The following is a 22,730-nucleotide window of genomic DNA, read 5'->3' as shown; positions in this document are numbered from 1 at the left end:
CCCTGGCAGGGAATTAGGAGCTTTGGCATCTCGTCCTGGCTCTGCTGTTTGAGTTAACCAAGATCACTCCCTGCGTTCTCGCCGACCTTGCGTATGTCAGTCAATGGAAGTTCACATGAGAATCAAGGCTTAGGTCATTGTCAGTTCTAAACTCCATGAGCTATTGGTTTACACTCTTGGGAACAAACGTAGTCCACCTATTGAAGAGCCAACCGAAAAGGTGGTCCATCTGCACTTGCCTCTTTCCTGTTTGAAGTCGCTGTAGTTTTAAAGGCTTTGGCTCCTTTGCCTCCTGCCCAGCTTAGGTGCCTGAGCCTCTGTGCTCACCAGGAGCGGGGAGGCTGGGAGCATGACAGGACTCCAGAGAAGCTGCCTTCGACGGCTCGAGCCTCTTGTCTGGCCTCCATGGTTTGTCCCATGTCTTAGACAAGAGGAACATTCTGCCCCTCATGTGACATTTGCAGGAAAGGAATATAACTTAGAGCATCATCAAGCCGATTGCTTGAAAGAGCATCTCAGTGTTTTCTGGCTCCTTGCACCTAATGATGCTCGGTGTTCTTTCAGGGTCTTTGGTCGCTTAACGAGAGGGCGACAAGGCAGGTGACTGCAGTAATCTTCCTGTCTGGTCCTCTGGTTCCTGTTATCCCGCTGGTCCCATTGCAGAGGTTCCTCCAGCAGAAGCATGGTTTGCACTCGGCTGGTCTGGAGACCCCTGTGAGGAGCCTCATTGAATCAGCCGAGATGTCGCAGGGTTGAGCTGTGATTCAGCCTATGTAATGCACGTTCATTGTACAAAGCGAGCCTGATGCAAGAAAATAAGAGGAATAAGTTACCCATCGTCTCACCACTTAGAAACCACAACAGTCAATGGTTTCCAATTTTTGCGCATTATTTTAAGTACGAGGCACTCTGCTGTGTAATTGCCCATATTACGTAATGTCGTTTTCACAACAGCTCTCTGAAGGATGCGCTCTTTCCTTCTGCAGAGATGAAAACTGAGGTTTGGAGACGTTTGACAACCTGCCCGAGGCAGCGCAGCCGGTCAGTGGCAGAGCTGAGATTGAAATCCAAGTCTGGCCGACTCCAGGGGCCTTGTCGTGTGTAATCTCATTCCCTAACATTTGGGGATCTTCTCTGCCAGTCTTTTTGTCTGCACAGTTTCAGTTTTGTTTCAGCCTTGCGTAAGTGCGGTGCCCGCTGTGGGGTTTCTGGAGGTCTTCTACCTGCCGGACCCCCTCCACCCCCCGCCAAGCCCTCAGGTGTTCTTGGCTGTCAGATCTCTGCAGAATGTCACGCTGTAGAGATTCCGTTTTTGGAGAACTCTAAGACACTCTATCAATGTGGCAGGTCTCCTTCTGCTTGGCAGGGAGAAGTCTCTTTTTCAATCTTTCTTCAGTCCCTAATCTCTCAAAGCTTTACCAGAAATTCCTTTGTCTAAAAAGCAAAGACCCAGGGAGTTCCCATGGTGGCTCAGCCGTAAGGAACCCGACTAGCATCCTTGAGGATGTGGGTTCAATCCCTGGCCCCATTCAGTGAATTAAGGATCTGGCATTGCCATGAGCTGTGGTGTAGGCTGGCAGCTGTAGCTCCGATTCAACCCCTAGCCTGGGAACTTCCATATGCTGGAACTTCCACGTGGCCCTATAAAGACAAACAAAAAAATGCAAATACCCAAGCAAGTTGACTGTATCTGAGATGATCCCATGGGGCTATCCAGAGAGCCGGGGCTAGGAACCAAGAGGTTGGGACAGTGGGGGCTCAGGCTTGGGTGGGCTGCCTGCTACCTGCAGTGTACAGTAAGGACATTGGGGTGTGCATCTCAGCAGCCCTGGAGTTGGGGGGGGCGGTGCTGAGGAAGGGGCTTTGTGGCGCCCCCGCAGGGAATGAAGCCAGACTCTACCACGAAGTAGCCAGGTAGCCCTCCCTCCCCAGGTTGGAGCTGCAGCCTGAGGTTGTAACCTGGACCAGCCCCCACCACACACAGGGCGCCTCCCCCCCACATCCCCTCCCCCCTTCACTGCCCCCTGGGGCGCACTCTAGCGCCACCCCCCACCCCCTGTCTTTTTGTTCCTTCCAGTTTTCAGGAACATCAAATAAAGTCTCTTTCAAGAGGCTCCCCTGAGGCAAACAGCCCAGAAGTGGTTCCAGCAGGTGAGCCAGCTCGATGGGATTCAGCCTCTTTAATAGAGAGAGGCGCTTCCCTGAGATTAGACTGTCCTGGGCCTGATCCCTCAACTTCACAGGACATCAGGTTTAAGCTGTGAGGAAACTATTATAAGGAAAATGAGAGTTACAAAACAAAAAAGCTCCCAACTCTGCTTTTCTGACTTCTGCTAAGAGTATTTACAGACAAGATTGTGGCAGAAATCCAAGCCCCGGAGGGCCGGGACCACAGGTACTCAGCAAATGTGTCTTGAATGGGAGTTGGAGACGCTATCATGATTCTTTCTGGGAAAGGGGGAGTCGTGTGTCCTTTCTCCCCCCGTATGTTTCCAAAGGGGAGATGCCCTCTGGTCTGTGTCCCGGAGGAGGAGTGTTGGGGTGAAAACCTCCGCACCTTTCCCGCCGTGCCCTTGGTGAGTCACCTGTGCAGGGGTGGCCGATGTGCCCTCAGAACCCAGCAGGCTTTGAGCCACATCACCAGGGCTGAGTCACTGTGCTTCCGAAGCAAAAAATACCCTACCACGTCTCTCCAGCCCGGCTCCCTTGTGGGTGGGTGGGAAAGACCATGGGCTCCCATGAGGAAATACACCTGAGTCAGGACAGGGGCCCATTTTTGAGGGGGTAACTGAGTGTGGGAGGCCAGCCCGTGATCCTCCATGAAGCTGGCAGGGTAAGAGGAGACCCAGCAGGAATCTGGCCCCAGACACATGTGCCAACAGAGTTCCGCAGGAAGGCCTGTTCTTTGGAATCATGGGTACTATCTGGCCCATTAATAAGGATGATCCTCTCATGCCCACTTGCCACGCCTCACCCCACCTCACAATTGTGTGTGTCCTCTTATCAGCTGGAGTCTTGGAGAAAGAGGGGAGTGACACTTGGGTCCTCGAACCTCCAGCAACTTCCAGAGTACTTGACCTTGAACTCATGCTCCAGCTGCCCTCCATGGTGGTCTTACTTTCTCATTCACCTGCCTTGGGGTTGAGTGGGTGGGGGTTCTTTCCCAGTGTCAACGTCCAAAGAAGCTTCTCCTGCCTTTGTCTTGTGCGTCAAAGCTTTAAGACCTCCTCTTTTGATCCTTCTCCTGTGCCTGCTCATCTTTTCTTATGACATTCTTCCGAGCTTATCTGTCCCTGCAGGTCTTTAGCCATCCCTGACCCACATCAAGAAGCAAACAGAGATACAGCCAGGTCGATGATGATTATGCACGATGCTTACACGTGATGCATGCATGCTGTGCACCTGTGCACCTCACTCCCATGCATATCCCTGGATTTTAAAGCCGGAATTTTTTTTTTTAGAAGCAAAAAAAAAAAAAAAAAAGTTGCCCCAGATGCATTTGATAACTTTGTAATTAAAGTAGCCATTAAAATAATTAAATTTGGTGTTTTATAAGGAAGTCTACTTAGCATAGTACAGTCGTAGTCAATCAATGAATATTTATTGAATGAAGGAAGGCTATGAAGTAAAAAATAGCTGGTGGTAATAAAAAGATAAAAACATTAAATTTTATTTTAGACTTACTCTACATAGTGAAGAGGCAGCATAAATGAATCTTATTGTATTGTAAAAAAGGATATGAGTTACAGATTTACATATGTTTTTCCCATAGTGCCTTTGTGGAGAGTTTCATTTGCATCATGATTGTATTTGGTCTAGTAACAGTTCACGTTCACGTTACGCTAAATGATCACAGATCAATGTAGCGTATACACAACGTCTTTGTAGACAGCACTTCTTAAACTTTCTTCAGTTCTTTATTTTTAATGTGGCTGAATGCATAGATTTTAAAAATGTTTTAATTAGTGTAGTGAAAAATTTCAAAATCTGTGATGATTCATGATCAAAATTATTAATGATAGTTAACAATGGTGACATCACTGCCATTAATGTAAACAATGGTGACATAGGTAAGAGAAGCTGTAGGTATTTGCCTATTTTGCAGGCCACGTATAAGATCACCCCTTTCTCTCTCACTCATGAAAGTATAGGACTTTCACTTCTGGTCAAGGTGGACTAACAGAAATCAGATTTGCTATCCCGCCTTAAATAACCAACCAACCCTCTCTCTTTCTCTTTATGTATATATATGTCTCTGCATATATATTATTATATATTATGTAATATACATAATATATATTATATATAAAATATTCATATATAGGCTATATTATTAATTATATCATCAGTATATTATATTATGTAATTATATTATTAACAATATATTTATATGGAATTACATATAATATATATAATTTTCAAAACACTGGAGATGTTTTGAAAAATGACAGATCCCTTAAAAATAAAAAAAAAAATGAGTTGGGCCCTCTAACTGCCTGGATACTCCTTTGAGAGAGTATCCAGGCATTGTCACAGGGAAGGGAAAGCCAGGCAGAGCCTGGTAGACTCCCTGAGCTGAGGAGAGATAACTGACAGTTTGAGGTGGGGGTGGTGAAAGTGGCTAAAATTCAGAGGATTGGGCACCAGAGTGGTGAAAGCCACACAGAGGATTTGAGATCTGCAGAGGGAAAAGCCCCTCAGTATTCAGCTGAGTATTGACTGGTGCCTGGATTGAGGAAACTACTCAAGACTGGTAAAAGAACTATCTGAAAAGAATAGAGATAATAATGCTTGACCTTCACAGAGGCTGGGACTAAAGCTTGCACCTACCACTCAGAATAGAAAACCTCATGAGGAATTCCTGCTGTGGTCCAGTGGGTTAAGAATCCGACTGTGATGGCTTGGGTCACTGCAGAGGTGCAGGTTCGATCTCTGGCTTGGCAAAGTGGGTTGAAGGATCCAACCTTGCTGTAGCTTCAGCATAGTTTGCTGTGGCTCAGATTCAATCCCTGAATTTCCTATGTTGTGGGTGTGACCATTAAAAAAAAAGAAAGAAAAGAATGAAAGAAAAGAAAACCTCATAATTCCTGGGACATTTAGTAGATACTCAAAGTGTCTTTCCTCAGTAGAATAATTAACTCTAATTACTGCTCTGGGCCACCTAAGAAATATTAATATCAAGATCCAAATGGGAGTTCCCGTCGTGGCGCAGTGGTTAACGAATCCGACTAGGAACCATGAGGTTGCGGGTTCAGTCCCTGCCCTTGCTCAGTGGGTTAATGATCCGGCGTTGCCGTGAGCTGTGGTGTGGGTTGCAGACGCGGCTCGGATCCCGCGTTGCTGTGGCTCTGGCGTAGGCCGGTGGCTACAGCTCCGATTCGACCCCTAGCCTGGGAATCTCCATATGCCGCGGGAGCGGCCCAAGAAATAGCAACAACAACAACAAAAAGACAAAAGACAGAAAAAAAAAAAATTAAAAAAAAAAAAAGATCCAAATGGATAAAACTATTACCATATAGCTGTGTCTCAGAACAAAATAAACAAACCCTCAAGAATATTTATAAGAATTTAAAAATAGGCATCACCCAACAAGGAAAATTCAGCGTCTGGTACCCAGTAAAAAACTACCAGGCATGCAAAGAAGCAGGAAAATATAACCCACAATAAGAAGAAAAATCAATAATCAAAAGGAATGCAGAACTGACAAAGATGTTAGAATTAGCAGATAGGACATTGAAGCAATTATTGTGATGGTATGTTTAAAAGGTTAAGTAGAGACATAGGTGATATAGTAAAAATGCAATCAAACTTCTAGAAATAAAACTCACAATATTTTAAGATGGGGAATACACTGGGTGAGATTAATAAGTTATTCATTTCAGAATAAAAGTGAATTTTTAGTGATTTGAAGATGTATCAATAAAAGTTACCCAAAATGAACCACAGAGAAAAGAGAGAAAAATAAGAGAGACTTTAAGCCATCTAATAAATGTATAAGGGGAGGTCATAGAGGAGAGACTCCTTCATAAAGCAGAAAAATATTTGAAGGGATAATGGCTGAAATTTTCTCAATAAAAATTATAAATTTGTAGATACACCCAAAGCAAAAGAAACTCTGGAAATATATATATACCAAAGTATATCATAATCAAACTACTTAAAACCAGTGATAAAGAGAAAATCTTAAAGTCAGCCAGTGTAAAAAGGCATGTGATATATAAAAGAACAAGATAAAGATGACAGTGGGTTTCTGGTTAGGAACAAAAGAGTTGAGAGGACAGTGGAACAACATCTTTAGAATACCCAAAAGAGTAAAAAACAAACAAACAAAAAATACCTTTCACACTAGAAGTGAAATATCTTTCAGAAATGAAGGTGAAAGGAAGAGTTCTTTGGATATGGAAAATTGAAACAATTAATTACCAGCAGACTCCCAAAATGTGAAATGTTTAAGGAATTCCTTCAGGCAGAAGGAAAATGATACATGAAGGAAATATGGCTCTACACAAAGAAATGAAAGAACACTGGAAATGGTAACTACTTACATATGTAATACTTTTCCTTATTACTTAAATTTATTTAAAATATACTGACAGTTTAAACAAAAAAAATAATGGAATATTAGGTTTATAACATATGGAAAAGTGAAATACAAGACAACAACAGTGCATAGGTTGGGAATGGGGAAATAGAAAAATACTACTATAATATTTGTACATGTGAGGTAATATAATTTCACTTAAAGATAAACTGTTGTAAGTTACAGATATATCCTATAAACCCTGAAGTAACCACTAAAATGACAAAACAAAGCCAACAAAGCAGAGAAAATGGAATAATTTTTAAAAATTCACTTAGTCCACAAGAAGATAGGAAAAGACAAAAAGGTAATTAAGGAATAAATGGAACAAATAGAAAGCAAATACAAGGATGATAGGCTCAAACCTAATCATATTAGTGATCACACTAAATGTAAATGATCTAAACATCCCAATAAAAAGGCAGAGATTTTCAGTTTGGGTGATAAAGCAAGGTCCACATATATGCTGTCTACAAGAACCACACTTAAATATAAAAATACAAATAGGTTAAATATAGATAATATGAACACTAATCAAAATAAAGCTGGAGTGGCTATAGCAATATCAGAAAAAGTAGGATTTAGAGCAAAGAGTATTCCCAGGAGTTCCCGTCGTGGCGCAGTGGTTAACGTATCCGACTAGGAACCATGAGGTTGCGGGTTCAGTCCCTGTGCTTGCTCAGTGGGTTAATGATCTGGCGTTGCTGTGAGCTGTGGTGTAGGTTGCAGACGCGGCTCAGATCCTGCGTTGCTGTGGCTCTGGCGTAGGCTGGTGGCTACAGCTCCGATGCGACCCCTAGCCTGGGAACCTCCATATGCCGTGGGAGCGGCCCAAAGAAATAGCAAAAAGACAAAAAAAAAAGAGTATTCCCAGCAATTTTTTAGAAGTTGATTTCATATAGTAAAGAGATTGATTCATCAAGACATTATGATTCTAAATGTTTATGCTGCTAATAGCAAAGCTTCAAAATATCTGAAGCAAAAACAGATGAAACTGTAAAGAATAATAGACAAATCCATAATTATAATCAAAGATTTCAAAAATCTATATTAATATTTGAAAAAAGGGATAAACAGAAAATCAGCATAGATATAGAAGACTTAACACCAAGTTTTTATATATGACATTTATAGAATATATGTCTCAATAAATTTCAGAGAATCTAAGTAATAGAAATATGTTCTAAAACCACAATGGAATTGAATTAGAAATCAAATTAAATTCTAAATCAATAATAGAAAGATTTTTGAAAATTTCTTAACTCTTTGGAGACCAAATAACATGCTTTAAAATAAACCATAGGAGTTCCCGTCGTGGCTCAGTGGTTAATGAGTCCGACTAGGAACCATGAGGTTGCGGGTTTGATCCCTGCCCTTGCCCAGTGGGTTAACGATCTGGCATTGCTGTGAGCTGTGGTGTAGGTTGCAGATGCTGCTCGGATCCTGCGTTGCCGTGGCTGTGGTGTAGGCCGGTGGCTACAGCTCTGATTCGACCCCTAGCCTGGGAACCTCCATATGCCATGGGAGCAGCCCAAGAAATAGCAAAAAAAAAAAAAAAAAAAAAAAAAAAAAGACAAAAAATAAAATAAAATAAACCATAGGTCAAAGAAGAAATTAAAAAATGAAGTTATAAAATATTTTAAATGGAATGAAGATCAAAATTCAACATGTCAAAATTTATGGGATGCTACTTAAGCAGAACTTAGAGGAGTATATACAACATGTATATTAGAGAAGAAGAAAATAATAATAATAATAAATAATCACAGCTTCCAACTTAAGACCAAAGAAAACGAAGAGCAAAATAAATCCAAGGCAAGTTAAAAGAAAAGGAAATGATAATCAGAATGAAAAACAAGTACAGTGGAAAACAGAAAACAATGAGAATATCAATGAAATCAAAAGTTGGTTTTTTAATAAGATCAATAAATTGGACAGACTTCTAGCCAAACCAGTCAGGAGAAAGAGAAGATACACATAATTATCACTATCCAGAATGAGAGCAGTAACATCATTAGAGATTCTATAGACAGTGAATGGGTAACAGAAAATATTCTGAATTACTTTTTTGCCAACATATTTGACAGTATAAATGAAACACATTCCTTGAAATATAAACTATCAAAGCTTACTTAAGAAGACATAGATAACCTGAAAAAAAAACCTACTTCTAGTGAAGAAAATGAACTTGTAGAGTAAAACATTTCTACAAAATAATTTCCAGACCCAAACATTCATTGGTGAATGTACTAAACGTCAATATACTTGACTAATTGTATGAAACAGTTAATGAAGAAATAACATCAATCCATTCAAATTCTTCTGGACAATTGCAAGGGAGGGAATATGTGCCAATTGATCACCCTTATACCAAAATAAGACAAAGACACTATTAAGAAAAATAAGCAAAGGGCAGCCCAGTATCCCTCATGAATATAAATGTAAAAATTTTTAATTTTTGGCAAATCAAGTCTAATGACATATAAAGAGGATAAACCAATGGAGTTCATCCCAAGAATGATGGATTGGTTTAACATTCAAAAATCAACCAGTGAAACTTATAACAAAATCCAACATCCATTCCTGAAAAATAATTTCAGAAAACCAGGAACAGTTACAAATACAAGATAAAGAGCATCTGCATTCCCCCCTAAGATTAGGAACAAGATTAAGATGTCCACTCTCCCTCTTCTATTCAGCCTTGTGCTGGAAGTTATTATGACTACAATAAGGTGATAAAAAGAAATAAAAGACATCCTTATTGAAAAGGAAAAAAAAAAAGTTGGGAAACACTGTCTGATGCCGAAGCTTATTATAAAACTACGAAAATTAAGACAGTGTGTCCCTGGCATAAAATTAGACAAAACTGCAATGGAATAGAATAAAAAATCCAGAAGTATACCTGCACTTATATGGACAATTAATCGTCAATAAGCATGCTTAAAAAAAAAAAACATTGAGAACTATGTCTAGATACTCATGTTGCAACAGAAGAAAGGGTGGGGGAAAAACTGTAATTGTAATGTATACATGTAAGGATAACCTGACCCCCTTGCTGTACAGTGGGAAAATAAAAAAAAATAAAAAAAATAAAAATAAGCATGCAAAAGCAATTCCATGGACAAAGGCTAGTATAGTCTCTTCAATGACATCATGCTGTAACAATTGAATATCCATATGCAAAAAAGGAACTTACATCCATGCCTTGTATCATATGCAAAATTAACTCAAAACGAATCAAAGACCCCAATGTAAAGCCTGAAATTTATAACGTTTCTAGAAGAAAACATACGAGAAAACCTTTGTAACCTGTTTTTTCCCCAGTGTTAATGAGATAAAATTTATATACAAAACCCCACACATATTTAATATATAATTTGATGAGTTTCAACATATGTTGACCATCCCCACAACTAAGGTGATACGCATACATATCCATGACTTCTAGTTTCTTGTGTCCCTTTGTTCTTTTTTGGTGTGTGTATGGTAAGAACACTTAACATGAGATCTGCACCCTTAAAAAAATGTTCAAGTCACAGCACTGCCTTTTACTCTAGGGACTGTGTGGTACAGAAGGTCTCTAGTACTTATCTTGTGTAATTGTAAATTTTTATGCATTAAACAGCAATTCCCACTTCTACCCTTCACCCTCTAACAACTGCCAGTCAGTTTCTTGCTTCTATAATTGTGACTATTTTAGATCTTTCCTATGAGGGGCATCAAATGTCCATCAACAGACAAATAAATAAAGAAAATGTGGTATATACATACTGGAATATTATTCAGCCTGAAAAAAAGAAGGAACTTTGCAATAACATGATGGACCTGGAAGACATTATGCTGAATAAGTCAGAACCAAATGGAAATTTTTATTCAATACCAAAGGCATGATCCCTATAAGTACAAATTGATAAATTAGAGTTCATCAAAAAATTTTAAAATTCACTTGCTTTAAGATACTGTTAAGAGAATCAAAAGGCAAGGTACAGAAATATATTTGTGGGAGAAAATATTTTCAAAGCATGTATGTTAAAAAAAGTGTCACATCCAGAATACACAAAGAACTTTCAAAACCTAATAATAGGGAAACAAACAACCCATTAAAATGTGTAAAATATATGAACACACATTCACTAAGAACTCAGACGCATGGCAAATAAGTTTGTGAATAAAAGACCAGCACATTCATCTTCTGGGACATACAAATTCAAACTATAATACACCCCCTGTAATTTATTATTTTAATTAGATTCTTTACAAATGTTGATTTCATTTTTGGTACACAATTATTTATGATATAGTCACAGTTCATATCTACGTAGCAGAGTGTCAGGACACTATCCTGATTCAGGGGGCAGTCATTTGAAGACAGGTTCAGGCACATTCGCTAGGCTCTGAGGTGTCAAGCCCCTCCTGTGGGCTTGCTGCTGCTGAATCTTGCATTGAGATGAATCTGCCCAGAATGGCTGGGCTGCCCATATGTCCTGGTTACAGATGTTCTGGAGTTGTATTCTTATCATGCATTCATTCAATTCACTCATTCATTTCCTTCCTATTCTGTTCTAGGCAGGGAGACACTGAGGATATAAATGTGAATACCAGATGATCCCTGTCTTAATGGAGCTTAGAAATGAATGTGTAAGGTAAGGATGTAAGAGAGAGTACCTATTGTGGCTCAGTGGATTAAGAACCTGATGCTGTCTCTTTGAGGATGTGGGTTCGATCCCTGGCCTCACTCGGTGGATTAAGGATCTGGCATTGCTGCAAGCTATAGTGTAGGTAGCAGAAGCAATTCAGATCCGGCATTGCTGTGGCTGCATCATAGGCTGGCAGCCACAGCTCTGATTTACCTTCCAGCCCGAGAATTTCCCTCTGCTGCAGGTGCTGCCATAAAAAGGAAAAAAAAAAAAAAAAAAAAAAAAAAAAGGCTGAGGATGTAAGAAAAGCGTTACGTGAATTGAACTGCAATGGGGAGATGGCAATGAGAATTTGGAGAGGAGAGGCAATTTGTCCTAGGAGTTGTTGAGGATGGATTTCTGGAATAAGTATCCCTTGAGGCATGTTGTAAAATCTGCACAGGAAAAATTCCAATGAACAAGTGGGGGAAGGGGGTTTCAGGTTCAAGGTATAATGAGACTTAGGCAAAGTCAAGGATGGAAGGGGCCATTGTGTGCAGGGGTCTTCGTGGGCCAGAATGCTGGGTACCTGTACAGAAGTGGCAAGAGATGGGCTGGTGAAAGGCTCAGGGCATGCAGGGCTGTGGGTGTCTTGCTTAAGGGCTGGCCTTTATCCTTAAAGGGAACAATGAGGTGTCACTGTGAGGTTCTAAACTCTATAAATCCATGTTTTAAGACATTTTCCTGAGAGCCTAGTTTTCCCAGGTCCTCGAGAGACCTTCACAGTCCATCCACGAAATTTAAAAAAAAGATCTAAATCTTGGAAATGAGTCAAAGATAGGACATCATCTTTCAACAGCACACAGGGGCATCGTTGTACCATTCCTTAAGCGTTGTTTAATTATAGGGGAATATTCCTTTGTGTGACTCACTATTTCATCAGTGGTCGAAAGCCCGGATACTGTGGAATTATGCGTAAACTCGATGTTTTGTTTTGTTTTTTCCTAGTGGAGATGCAATTGATTTTTGCATGGTTGGAAAGATAAATCTTAAGTGTAGAGGTCTTATTGAACTACCAGGACATCCACCAGTTTTATATCTAACCTAACAACTTTATTCGTTTTTCAAAAACCTATAAATACCCAGTTCCCCAAATGCTTTTTCAATCAGCTTTGCCACTGCTCTGACCTTCTCATTAATAAGTTAAATAAATCTTAGATGTGTTTTCATTCTATATCTGCATGAGAACCACGTTCACTTTTTGAAAGTCGTACTTTGTCACCAATGTTTTAGCCAAAAATCCCCATGAAAGAGTGAATGATGGAATTGGAACGCCTGGAGCCAAAGTCTGAGTCTTAGCCTTGAGATGTCCTGTACCTGAGACCGTTGGCAAGGTCACTCCGGGGATCAGCAGGGAGTATTGTGACTCAGCTGGGTATCCCGGAACCTCAGCAGCTTTGGCTGATGGTGAGGAGTTGTAAACCCAGGCACAGGGGAGCCTACTCAGCTCAGCACCGGGTACATGGGCTTTGGTTGGGGCCATGATGGACTCTGGTCCAGCAGATAGGATGGACAGGAGGATTCCTGGCAGCAGGTCATATCCAGATCAGGCCCGTAGCACCACTCCTCCCCACATGTGGCTAGATGGAAATCCATGGAAGGCAAGACTTGAGCCAACAGCTGGCCAGCATCCAGGGATATAGGCTGCAGGTCCAGCCTCTTGTGGGAGGGTCAGCAAAGGGTGTTCAGGCTGCAGGGACCCACAGCCCAGTGGAGAACTGAAAAGAGGCAAAAGCTCTAACTTTCAGATCTGGCCAGTAGGTTAGGGGGGCAGGTGAGAGTGGGAAGACCCCAGCTTAGGACTGTAGCTCCTAGGGCTTCATCTCAGTCAGTCCAGATACCATGCCTGAGGCAAATGAGATCTGCCTCCCCTCTCTCTTCTGTCCACTCATTCATTCATTTGCTCACAGAGGCCACATTGCCTAGCAAATGCCAGACTCAGGAGACCCTGTAGGTAGGAAAGTTCCCATGACCATGGTTGATGGGGATGGGGAAGGTGGCCCTGTTGTGTCCCATGTTTCTATTGGCCCATTTCTCCTGCCTTCAGTGCTGTTGTGTCCTATCTTTCTATTGGCCCATTTCTCATGCCTTCACTGCAGTGTGATTGGAAGCAGAAGAGCAGTCTTCTATTTACCAAGATTAAATAGGACCTCATTAAGACAACCCCTAGTGGTGAACAACTGTCATTCTTCTTAACATTCATCTCCCGTGACCACCCAACCTGGGTGCGTGCCCAACGCAAAGCTTAGGAATAAGCTTCTCCAGCCACCCTCCCCGCTGGAGGCAGGTATGTGACGGGGCCTTTACCGGTCACATGCACCTTGGACAAACTTCACTTTGGAAGTAGGTGACCCACGGAGGCAGGGACCACAGGGGCTCCACACGGGCAGAGGTGGTGCAGAGACACCCAGCCTCCAGAAGCAGCAGAGATCCAGCCTGTGTCCAGTGGCAGGGTGGGTGTGTTTCCCAGGGAGGCTCAGGGGTAAACGCCACTGATTGTTGGCAGTCTCTCCGCAGTCCTTGGCTCAGGCCAGCTGCCCTGAAGCCCCGAAGGTTTCCAGGCCCATAACACACTCCCTCTCCAAAGGAGAGTCCAGTTCAGTGCATCCATCTCCATTTAGGGCTTTACCTGAAACTTTAAGGATGTTTCACACAGAATAAATTCTGGGAAGCAGTTGGATAACCCTACGATCTCTGTCTTGCCTCTTTACTAGAAATGCAGGGTGATTAGTTACATTGGATTCCTTCCACCAGGGAGGGAACAGGGGTTGGTGATCACTGAAAGAGACCCTCAGCCTGTATTTGCCTTCCCTGCTCGCCAAGCTTCTGACAACATTATTGGTGGACTTACAGAAAGCCGGACTTAGCAGGCTGGTATCCCCCAGAAGACTTTTAACTAGTTAATTCATTAATTAGTAAAGGAGCTCATTTCAAGCAAAGGAAGTAAGGACATGTTAGTAAAGACCAGTGTCGTCTCTTGAACTCCCTGGCCTGGCTCAGGGGGTGCCTGTGACTGATTAAAAGCCGTCAAGAGATCCATGCTCAATGCACACCACTTCCAGAGTAGTTCTATCAGATCTTGGAGGAATCGGGATCTGCCATGTTTCCCAGTTCCATTGTGTGCTATTTAGTGAGCAGATGCTCTGGGCCAGAAGCTCTTTGCACCTTGTTTTGCACACACGCAGTTCTCACAGCAGCCCATTTCCCACATGATAAGACCAAGGGCCAGAGAGGATAAGATGCCCAAGACGACAAGCCTAGTAGCTTCAGATTTGGGCTTGAACCCCACCCATGTCCACATTCTTTCTGCTTCCTGATGCCTCCTCCTTTTATGGAGCACTCAAGGGAGCACTTCCTGCACGGCCTCTCACAGCTCTCCCCCTTCCCCTTCTCTGCTCTTCCTCTGACTTCAGAATTAGAGCCAGAACCCACAGTTCCAAAGGACAGTTGAGTGTCCGGTGTTACTTGTGAGGTATCCAGTTAGGAAAAGGAGCACTGATTTAGGTCACCTCCCCCTGAGTGGGTGTAGGCATTATTAAGGAAAGAGATTTCACAACTTATTGTAAAGCTGTAGTAATCAAAAGAGTGTGGAACTGGCACAGGATAGACAGATGAACCAACGAAATAGAATCGAGGATCCAGAACTAAACCCATGTGTCCATGGCCAGTGAATTTTTGGCAGGAACGTCAAACCATTCAGTGGGGAAAGAACATTCTCTTCAATGAATGGGTTGGGACAACTGGAAATTCACACGAAAAAGAATGAGGTCAGGAAAGGTGGCCACAGGATGGTGGAACAGGAAACCCTGGACTCAGACAGAGAAAAATAAATACCATACGATCTCATATGTGGAATCTAGAAGAATAGAATGAATGAATATAACCAAACAGTAACAGACTCAGTGAACAAAGGCTTTGAATAAATATTTCTTCAAAGAAGATGTGCAAATGGCCAACAAGCACCAGGAAAAGTTGCTCAACATCATTAGTCATTCAAGAAATGCACATCAAAACCCCAGTGCAATCGCACTTCACAGCCACCATGACGACTATTGAGAAAAAAAGAAGATAGGAGTTCCCGTTGTGGCTCAGCAGAAATGAATCTGGCTAGTAACCATGAGGACGCAGGTTCGATCCCTGGCTGTCTTCAGTGGGTTAACGATCTGGTGTTGCTGTGAGCAGTGGTGTAGGTCGAAGACGCTGCTCAGATCTAGTATTGCTGTGGCTGTGGCTGGGGTGTAGGCAGGCAACTACAGCTCCCATTCAACCCCTAGCCTGAGAACCTCCATATGCTGCAGGTGCAGCCCTTAAAAAAAAAAGACAAAAAGAAAAAAGAAGATAAATGTTGGTGAGAATGTGGAGAATTGGAACTCATCTACATTGCTGGTGGGAATATAAAATGGTTCAGCTGCTTTGGAAAACACTGGAAATTCCTCAAAAAAATAAACATAGGATTACTGTATTGACCCAGCAACTCCACGCGTGATAATGGAATTGCCAAAAGGTAAAAACAAATGAATGTCCATCAATGGATGAACGGGTAAGCAAATTGTAGTGTTTGCATACAATGAAATATGATTTGGTTAGAAAAAGAGATGAAAAGGAGTTCCCACTGTGGCTCAGCGGGTTACGAAGCCAGCTAGTATTCATGAGGATGTGGGTTCCATCCCTGGTCTCACTTAGTGGGTTAAAGGCCAATCTCAGGGGATGAATGGCCAAGCTCAGGGCCGTGAGGCGTGTTGTAGGTCGCAGACAAGGCTCAGATCCCATGTGGCTGCTGTGGCCGTGGTTGGCAGCTTCAGCTCGGACTCAAGCCCTAGCCTGGGAGCTTCATATGCTGCAGGCGCGGCCCTAAAAAAAAAAGAAGGAAAAAAAAAAAAGGAACGAAGGACTGATTCGTCGTACAACAATGTCAGTGGACCTTGAAAATATGCTAAGTGAAAGAGACCAGATACAGAAGGTCATATATTATAAGATTACACGTGTATGAAATATCCAGCATAGGCAAATCCGCAAAGACGAAACGCTTATTGTGGTTGTCAGGGGCTAGGGGTGGGAAGGAGTGGGAAGTAACTGCTTAATCCATGTAGGGTTTCCATTTGTGGTCCTGAGACTATTTTGCAACTAGATAGAGGCTGTGGTTGCATAACATGGGAGATGTATTGAATGCTACTGAACTCTTCCTCTTTAAAAAGGTTAATTTTAAGTTGGGTGAATTTGACCTCAATAAAATTATACTGGAAAAAAAAAAAAAAAAGATTAGAGTGAGACAACAGCCAGCCCCACAGCAGAAGACTCTACCCAGGCTGTGTTGTTGCTGGGGATGGGGCAGGAAGTCCAGCTCAGATTTAAGTAGCAAGTTAAATCCGGAGGAAGGTGTGCCCCCGCCCCCACCACCAGCCTGGGTGGGGCTCTGCAGTGGGCTCCTTGGGTCAGCCCACTGATCCTGGCTCCTCATGAGTTAATCTGATCCTCTGGAGGTTGTATGAGGCTCTCCCCGGCTCCTCCTCCACCTGCCTGGCGGGCCAGAGAGCCCTGGCCAGGCTCCAGGGAGCTCTCGGCTCCCTTCTTCCTCTTGCAGGCAGAGCATCCGGCCCAGCCAGGGTCTGGCAGCCTTCAGTGGGCTCCAAGGCGCCAGGCTGGGGCCAGCCCCGGAGTGGGCTTCTGGCTCTGTAGACACTGCAAATCTACCTTCTTAGTGCAACTAGCAGGATCCAGACCACTTTCGCAGTTCTGGAAAAAGGGCTTGGGACCGCCTGTAGGAACACAGGTAAGTGAGAGGGTCTGCCAGCTCTGGGGGCCTCATCAAAGGAATGGACTGGCTCTAACACACCTGACGTGTGTGTGACTCACGCCGATCTTCTTATCTCAGACCCTTGAAAGGGCGTGAATCTGTTCTCTGGGGGTTAGAGCGGGGGCTATTTCATGGCGTGCTTCTGGCTAACTTCTACTTGATCTTCAGACTCAGAAGACATCGCCTTCTCCAGGAAGCCTTCCCAAGCCCTTAGGACAAAGCACCCTCTCTGTGTCCTCAAAGCACCCTGCACTTCCTACATAGCATTTCCTCTACTAGATTATAAATGTCATACACTAGACCATGGACTTTCTTGTGGTTGGGTGTCCTCCCCCCAGGGTTCCTCTTACCTTCATGTCAGTGGCCCTGTAGGTGTCTGGGGTGCCTGCTGTTGACCTGGGAAAGGAGAGCTAGTCCTTTCTTTTACTCTGCCAACCAAGTGCCTGTTCACATTTGTGTGCATACTTACACACACACAACCTCAAGGACAGTTCGGTCTGTTCTTCAGTCCAGGTCCCTGTGATAGAATGTAACCTATACAGAACCAAGGGGGCAGTGAGCCAAGGAGTGAGCATGACAGCCTCAAACTAATTCATTCAAACCCATGCATCATACCAAGCGTGGGTCTCCCTGCCTGGACCTTTAGGGCATTGGCCTCCAAGTGGCTATCCTCTTGGTTGACCAGATCTCCCACTTGGACCTGTTTCTCATCCTCATTCTTTTTTATTTTGCTTTTTCCTCCTTTCCTGGGTCAGGGGCTACTCCGTTGGTTGGGGTGTCCCAACTCGTCATCAGTATAGAGTCCCCATTCATTTTATTGCTGCTCAGAGCGAGGGGAGGTTTGGAGCCTGGAAGTCAGACAAGAGAAGGGAGGGGACCCTGCCCTCTGGGTGGAAGCTTGCTTTTTCTTTCCATTCCTCTCTGATCATTCCAAACTCTTTGAAACAACAAATCACTTATATATTGCAAGTGTTATTCTCTTGCCCACAGACTTCAATGATCTACGTACAAGATTCATGTCTTCTTGCTGGCATAATTTTTGACTTTATTATGCTGGAAGAGTGTTTGTCTCTTTCCCAACCTTGACTGTGACATTACAAAGCCCTCTTCTATTGGTTTGGCCTCGGAGAGCTCTGTTTTCAATTCCCACTTCTCTTTTCCCCTGGTTGTAGTAATTAGGGGTGGAGGTGAGTGGAAAGCTGTTAATCTTGGTGCAGAAAGACATCAGCCAGGGCTTCAAACTCAAGTTTTGGGTGGGGAGCATTCAGGCGGTGGGTATAAGAGGTGGATAGAGGAGGTCGCTGCTATAGTCTCCCATGTGAGATACAGCCCCTCAGCTCCAAAGCACACCGTCTAGCCTGTGTCGGGGAGCAGAGAGGCCATTGGGAATTTAAGATGCGGTGTAATGAGTCTAAGAGGGAAGCACACGATGTTTTGAGAGCATGGAGAACGGAGGTCTAACCTTGTGCCCGAAGGAAGACTTCTTGGATGAGGTGATGTCTGAGTTGAGCCACGGAGAGCAAATGAAAGTTACCCAGGAGCGCATCCATCTACACCCTGACCCCCAACTTCTCTCCTCTCTCACGTTCCGGAGGCGGGAGAGAGGAATCTGAGATGCTCTCCCATGCCGTGTCCTAGACAATTTGGTTTCATAACCTTCTGGAGCATTAGCTGGACTAAGGTGCTTGTGGCTATTCCTCTTGGACCCCAGACAGGGATGGGGAACCTCAAGAGGGACTGGAGGGTCTTGAAAAGCCGTGGGATTGCCTTATTTGGTACCACTCCTGATTTCTGTCCAGGAGAGTCTCAGATACAGGATGCATCCCAGTTTGGGATGCAGGACATTGGTGGTTTCCACCCTTCGCACCTTTGCCATGTGGTGACATCCATCCCAAGGACTAGAATTTAGGAATCCATGTGGGGAGCCATAAGCCATCCTCGCCTTGACTGTTGCTCCTGTGGCTGAGGAAGGGTGCTGGGAATATTGAGCGAACTTGCCTTGCGTGGTGAGCTTCCCAAAGCTGGAGTCACTCAGGCTATTACCTGGAACAGCTGCAATTGGAGACTCTAGAGATTATTCAATGAATAATCTCAGGTGGGCTAAACTAAGGAAAAGGGAAAGCTAAGGAAGATTTAGTGTCAAGGCTTCCCGGATCTTGGCTGCGTGAAACAGAGGGCAAGATGAAAAAGCCAGGCATCTGTGGGATTAGCATAAGGGATGGGATGGCAGTGCGATGCCCTTGGGGCCGGGGTGTGCCCAGGGTGGCTACTTAGCCCCTGTTATAATATGAATTCAAGAGAGGGACTCTTTTCTTCTTCTTATCACTGTTGAGGGGTCTTGTGGGACCGGTGGGCTGGGGGTTGATAGTATACAAAATAGGGATGGTATTTTTTTTTTTATTTTGCAAAGTCATATTAGTCCTGCTTTACCGTAGCTTTTAGCTGTGCCCCTGACTCTATTTGCAAATAAAGGGAAAGAGATGGGCATCTCTATTCATGGCTATACACATACCTTTCATATATAGTGACATTACTGGTTTTCTGTACTTTGGGCCAAATCACATTTCCAGTGTCCCACGACCTCTTTCTCCAGGTGGAAGGGGGAACCCTATGTTTCACCCCTTCTGCACAGCTACCCCAGGGGAGTGGGGGGGTGGGGGCAGTTTGCTGTAACCCCCAATGATGTAGAGACTCAGTAAGGGACAGATCTGTCCCATTCCCAGCCAGCTCGGATTTGGGAATCTCAGGCCCTTCTGTATTTTTCCTTTTAAGCTTGTAGCGACCTTCCACTCTAATGCCACAGTGATCTTTGCCCCCCTTCTGAGCTGTCCTTGGATTCTCGGAGTTCTCTGAGTTCCTGCAAGAAATGGCAGTTGGCTGGGGGATGGTCTTTTACCTTCTGAAAATATGCTAGTTCTTGAAGCTGAGAAAGCAGTTGAGGCGGTCCAGTCTTGGCCTCCAAGGACAGCCTGACTAAGCAGGTGTGGAGCCCCCGTGGCCCAGCCTTGGCTCCAACTGGCTCAGCCAGTGGGGTGCAAGCAGGCTGGGTCTGCCAGGAGAGGCTCAGAGCCCAGTACCCTTAGTACCTAGTCATGGTTTATAAAGAAGCGGGAGGTGGGGAAGAAAGCTTGTGCCAGCTCTCATTGGCAACAGATGGAAATAAGTTTTCATCATGGTGACCCTTGCATGTCAGCATTTGGAAGATTCCCTCTCTATGCTTTCTAACTTTCAGCAATGAGTATGCTTTAGTTGTGAAGACAGTGCATGGAAATTAACAAGGACTCTGGCCAGGGAAACCTCAGCGTGGACTCTGATGGGCGGATGGACCACAGTGAACCACCTGGGGGGTCTTTCGGCTTGGGGAGGAGAGTGGGCACCTTGGGCATCTTGGTAGTTCCCATCCCATGCTCCACTCAAGCTTCCTTGAACGTGGATTCTCTTCGTGGCTCAGTGGTTAAGGAACTCGACTAGTATCTATGGGGATGCGGGTTCGATCCCTGGCCTCGATCAGGGGGTTTGGGGATCTGGTGTTGCCGTGAGCTGTGGTGTAGGTTGCAGACGCGGCTCATATCTGGCGTGGCTGTGGCTGTGGCGTAGGCCAGCAACTGCAGCTCCAGTTCGACCCCTAGCCTGGGAACTTCCATATGCCAAGGGTATGGCCCTAAAATGACCAAAAAAAAAAAAAAAACCCCAAAAAAACCTTCCTTGAATGGCTCCCATCTCTCGGCTGGAAAAGCCCCTGGTTGCAGGGTTAGCTGGTGGCCATTTGTACCCCCCGACGGGGCGGCCCTTTGCCTGGAATCTCATGGCTTGACTGTAGCCCTCTCCTCTCCATGGTGGGTTTTCTGTGTTTGGAGCCAGGATACTGGGACTGTGGACACCGCTCTGCCTCACTGCTTTAGCCCTCAGCTTGCGTCTGCACACACAGGCTTGTCGGACTGGTTTGTTTTCTTAGAAGCCAGTGGGTTCATTGTTGGGTTTGGCATCTCATCCGGCTAGGAGATAAGAAGAGCAAGTTGGGCCTTTGAACATCCGTAGGTGACCTTGCCAAGAGACAGCAGTGTGATTTAGGGAAGTGATGCTGACGTTCCCATATGCGTTTGCCAGCGTCCCCCCGGGGCTGCTGTCCTCCTGGAGGTTCAGCCAAAACGGCCAGCTGTGCTGATGCCCAAGGTCAGGTGGATGGAGCAAGGCCATCCATCAGGCTGTGAGCCACTCATCACCTCCAGGAAGTCCACCTGGGGGTGGCTCCCTGCCCCTCTACCCCCCAGGCTGCTGCATTAGCCAGTGAGCAGCTTGGGAACTTTACAGGTCTGAGTTTTACAAAGTTTGCATTTCACACCAGGGAGCTGAGCTCACTTAGTGTGGAAATATATCCTCTAGTTCATTTTCACCAGAATTTGTTATGGGACCACCCAGGACCAGGCACCAAGAATGGGGGGGGAAGGAGTTCCTGTCGTGGCGCAGTGGTTAACGAATCCGACTAGGAACCATGAGGTTGCGGGTTCGGTCCCTGCGCTTGCTCAGTGGGTTAATGATCCGGTGTTGCCGTGAGCTGTGGTGTGGGTTGCAGACGTGGCTCGGATCCCGCGTTGCTGTGGCTCTGGCGTAGGCCGGTGGCTACAGCTCCGATTCACCCCCTAGCCTGGGAACCTCCATATGCCGCAGGAGCGGCCCAAGAAATAGCAACAACAACAACAACAACAAAAGACAAAAAAAAAAAAAAAAAAAAGAATGGGGGGGAAGGACCCTATTGCTGCTGCCATAGAGGGGGAGATGGTCACGTGGGAGGAAAAATGGCTGTTCAGTGTGGTGGTTGCCCCAAGGGAGGTGGGTACCCCTCGCAGCCAGGCGGAAGGTGGGAGGAAAGGTGGTCCTTGGCAGAAGGTTTCCCAGAGAAGGTGACATCAGAATAGGGCCCTGATGGATAAGTAGGAGTGCACTAGGGCAGCAAGGAAGGACATTCCAGGCTGGAGGAACAGCAGTGCTAAGGCAATGTGTGAGGCTGACCTCTTCTGGGAGTTGAAAGTGGTTTCACATGGTTTCTGCAAGGTGCAAGTTGTTTCTGAAGGATGTGCGGTAGGCGGACACCTGGGAGATGGGCGGGGCTGTAAATTAGTTGGCATCAGCAGCTCACCAAGGAGTTTGATTATATCCCAAACACTATGGCCAACAAATGTTATGATTTTATTTTACTTTTTAAATTTTTAAGAATTTATTTATTTTTTGGCCACGCCCAAGGCATGTGGAAGTTCCCAAGGCCAGAAATCAAACCCATGCCCCAGCAGTAACCCAAGGCACAGCGTAGCGACAATGCTGGATCCTTAACCCACTAGGCCACCAGGGAACTCCAGTGATTCTGCATTTCAGACCCTTCGATCCAGCTGTGCTCCGAGTGTGAACCTTGTTCACGTTCTCTTCATTGCTCACTTGGATTTGCCACAGATTCCTTAAAGCGACGAAGGATGTTCATAAAGACATCAGCTGGCACCTCACGAGCCAGCATAGCCCCATAGCCCCCTCTCCCTTACCATGAAGCCCGCAGGCCTCATGGGAGCCCTCTGCTTATCTTTCCCTCTGACCACGAACCCACCTCTGCACTTGGTCAGTGTCGGCATCGACCTTGCTTCGTGCCTTAGAGCCTGTTCTGTCTGCGGGGAGCAATGCCCGCCCCATCGCG

General features: G+C 44.8%; 2 protein-coding genes across 5 annotated transcripts in view; both read left to right on the top strand.

The window, feature by feature from the left end:
- The window catches only part of TYW1 (tRNA-yW synthesizing protein 1 homolog (S. cerevisiae)), a 254,780-nt gene that overhangs the window by 190,394 nt on the left and 41,656 nt on the right, over positions 1-22,730 (top strand). The window contains exon 17 of one of the 3 annotated variants that reach the window (XR_014840299.1): positions 11,147-11,223. The exons of 1 other annotated variant lie outside the window; for it this stretch is intronic. The gene's annotated coding sequence lies outside the window, so the exon portion shown is untranslated. Of the gene's footprint in view, positions 1-986; positions 3,536-11,146; positions 11,224-22,730 lie in introns of those variants that run through there. One more of the 3 variants, XR_014840298.1, reaches the window with a different exon arrangement.
- CALN1 (calneuron 1) overlaps positions 11,147-22,730 on the top strand; it is a 476,409-nt gene continuing 464,825 nt past the window's right edge. Inside the window, exon 1 of one of the 2 annotated variants that reach the window (XM_085016963.1) lies at positions 11,147-11,223. In XM_085016963.1, the coding sequence (XP_084873089.1) occupies positions 11,183-11,223 (41 nt within the window). In that variant the 5' untranslated portion in view covers positions 11,147-11,182. Of the gene's footprint in view, positions 11,224-16,833; positions 17,027-22,730 lie in introns of those variants that run through there. The other variant, XM_085016961.1, reaches the window with a different exon arrangement.

Source organism: Sus scrofa, chromosome 3 (genome assembly GCF_054392235.1).
Source record: "Sus scrofa isolate SSC_HxYL_T2T_F1_AM1 chromosome 3, Sscrofa_HxYL_maternal_Yorkshire_Landrace_v2.0, whole genome shotgun sequence".
Lineage (NCBI taxonomy): Eukaryota > Metazoa > Chordata > Mammalia > Artiodactyla > Suidae > Sus > Sus scrofa.
This window is presented reverse-complemented; position numbering and strand designations above follow the sequence as displayed.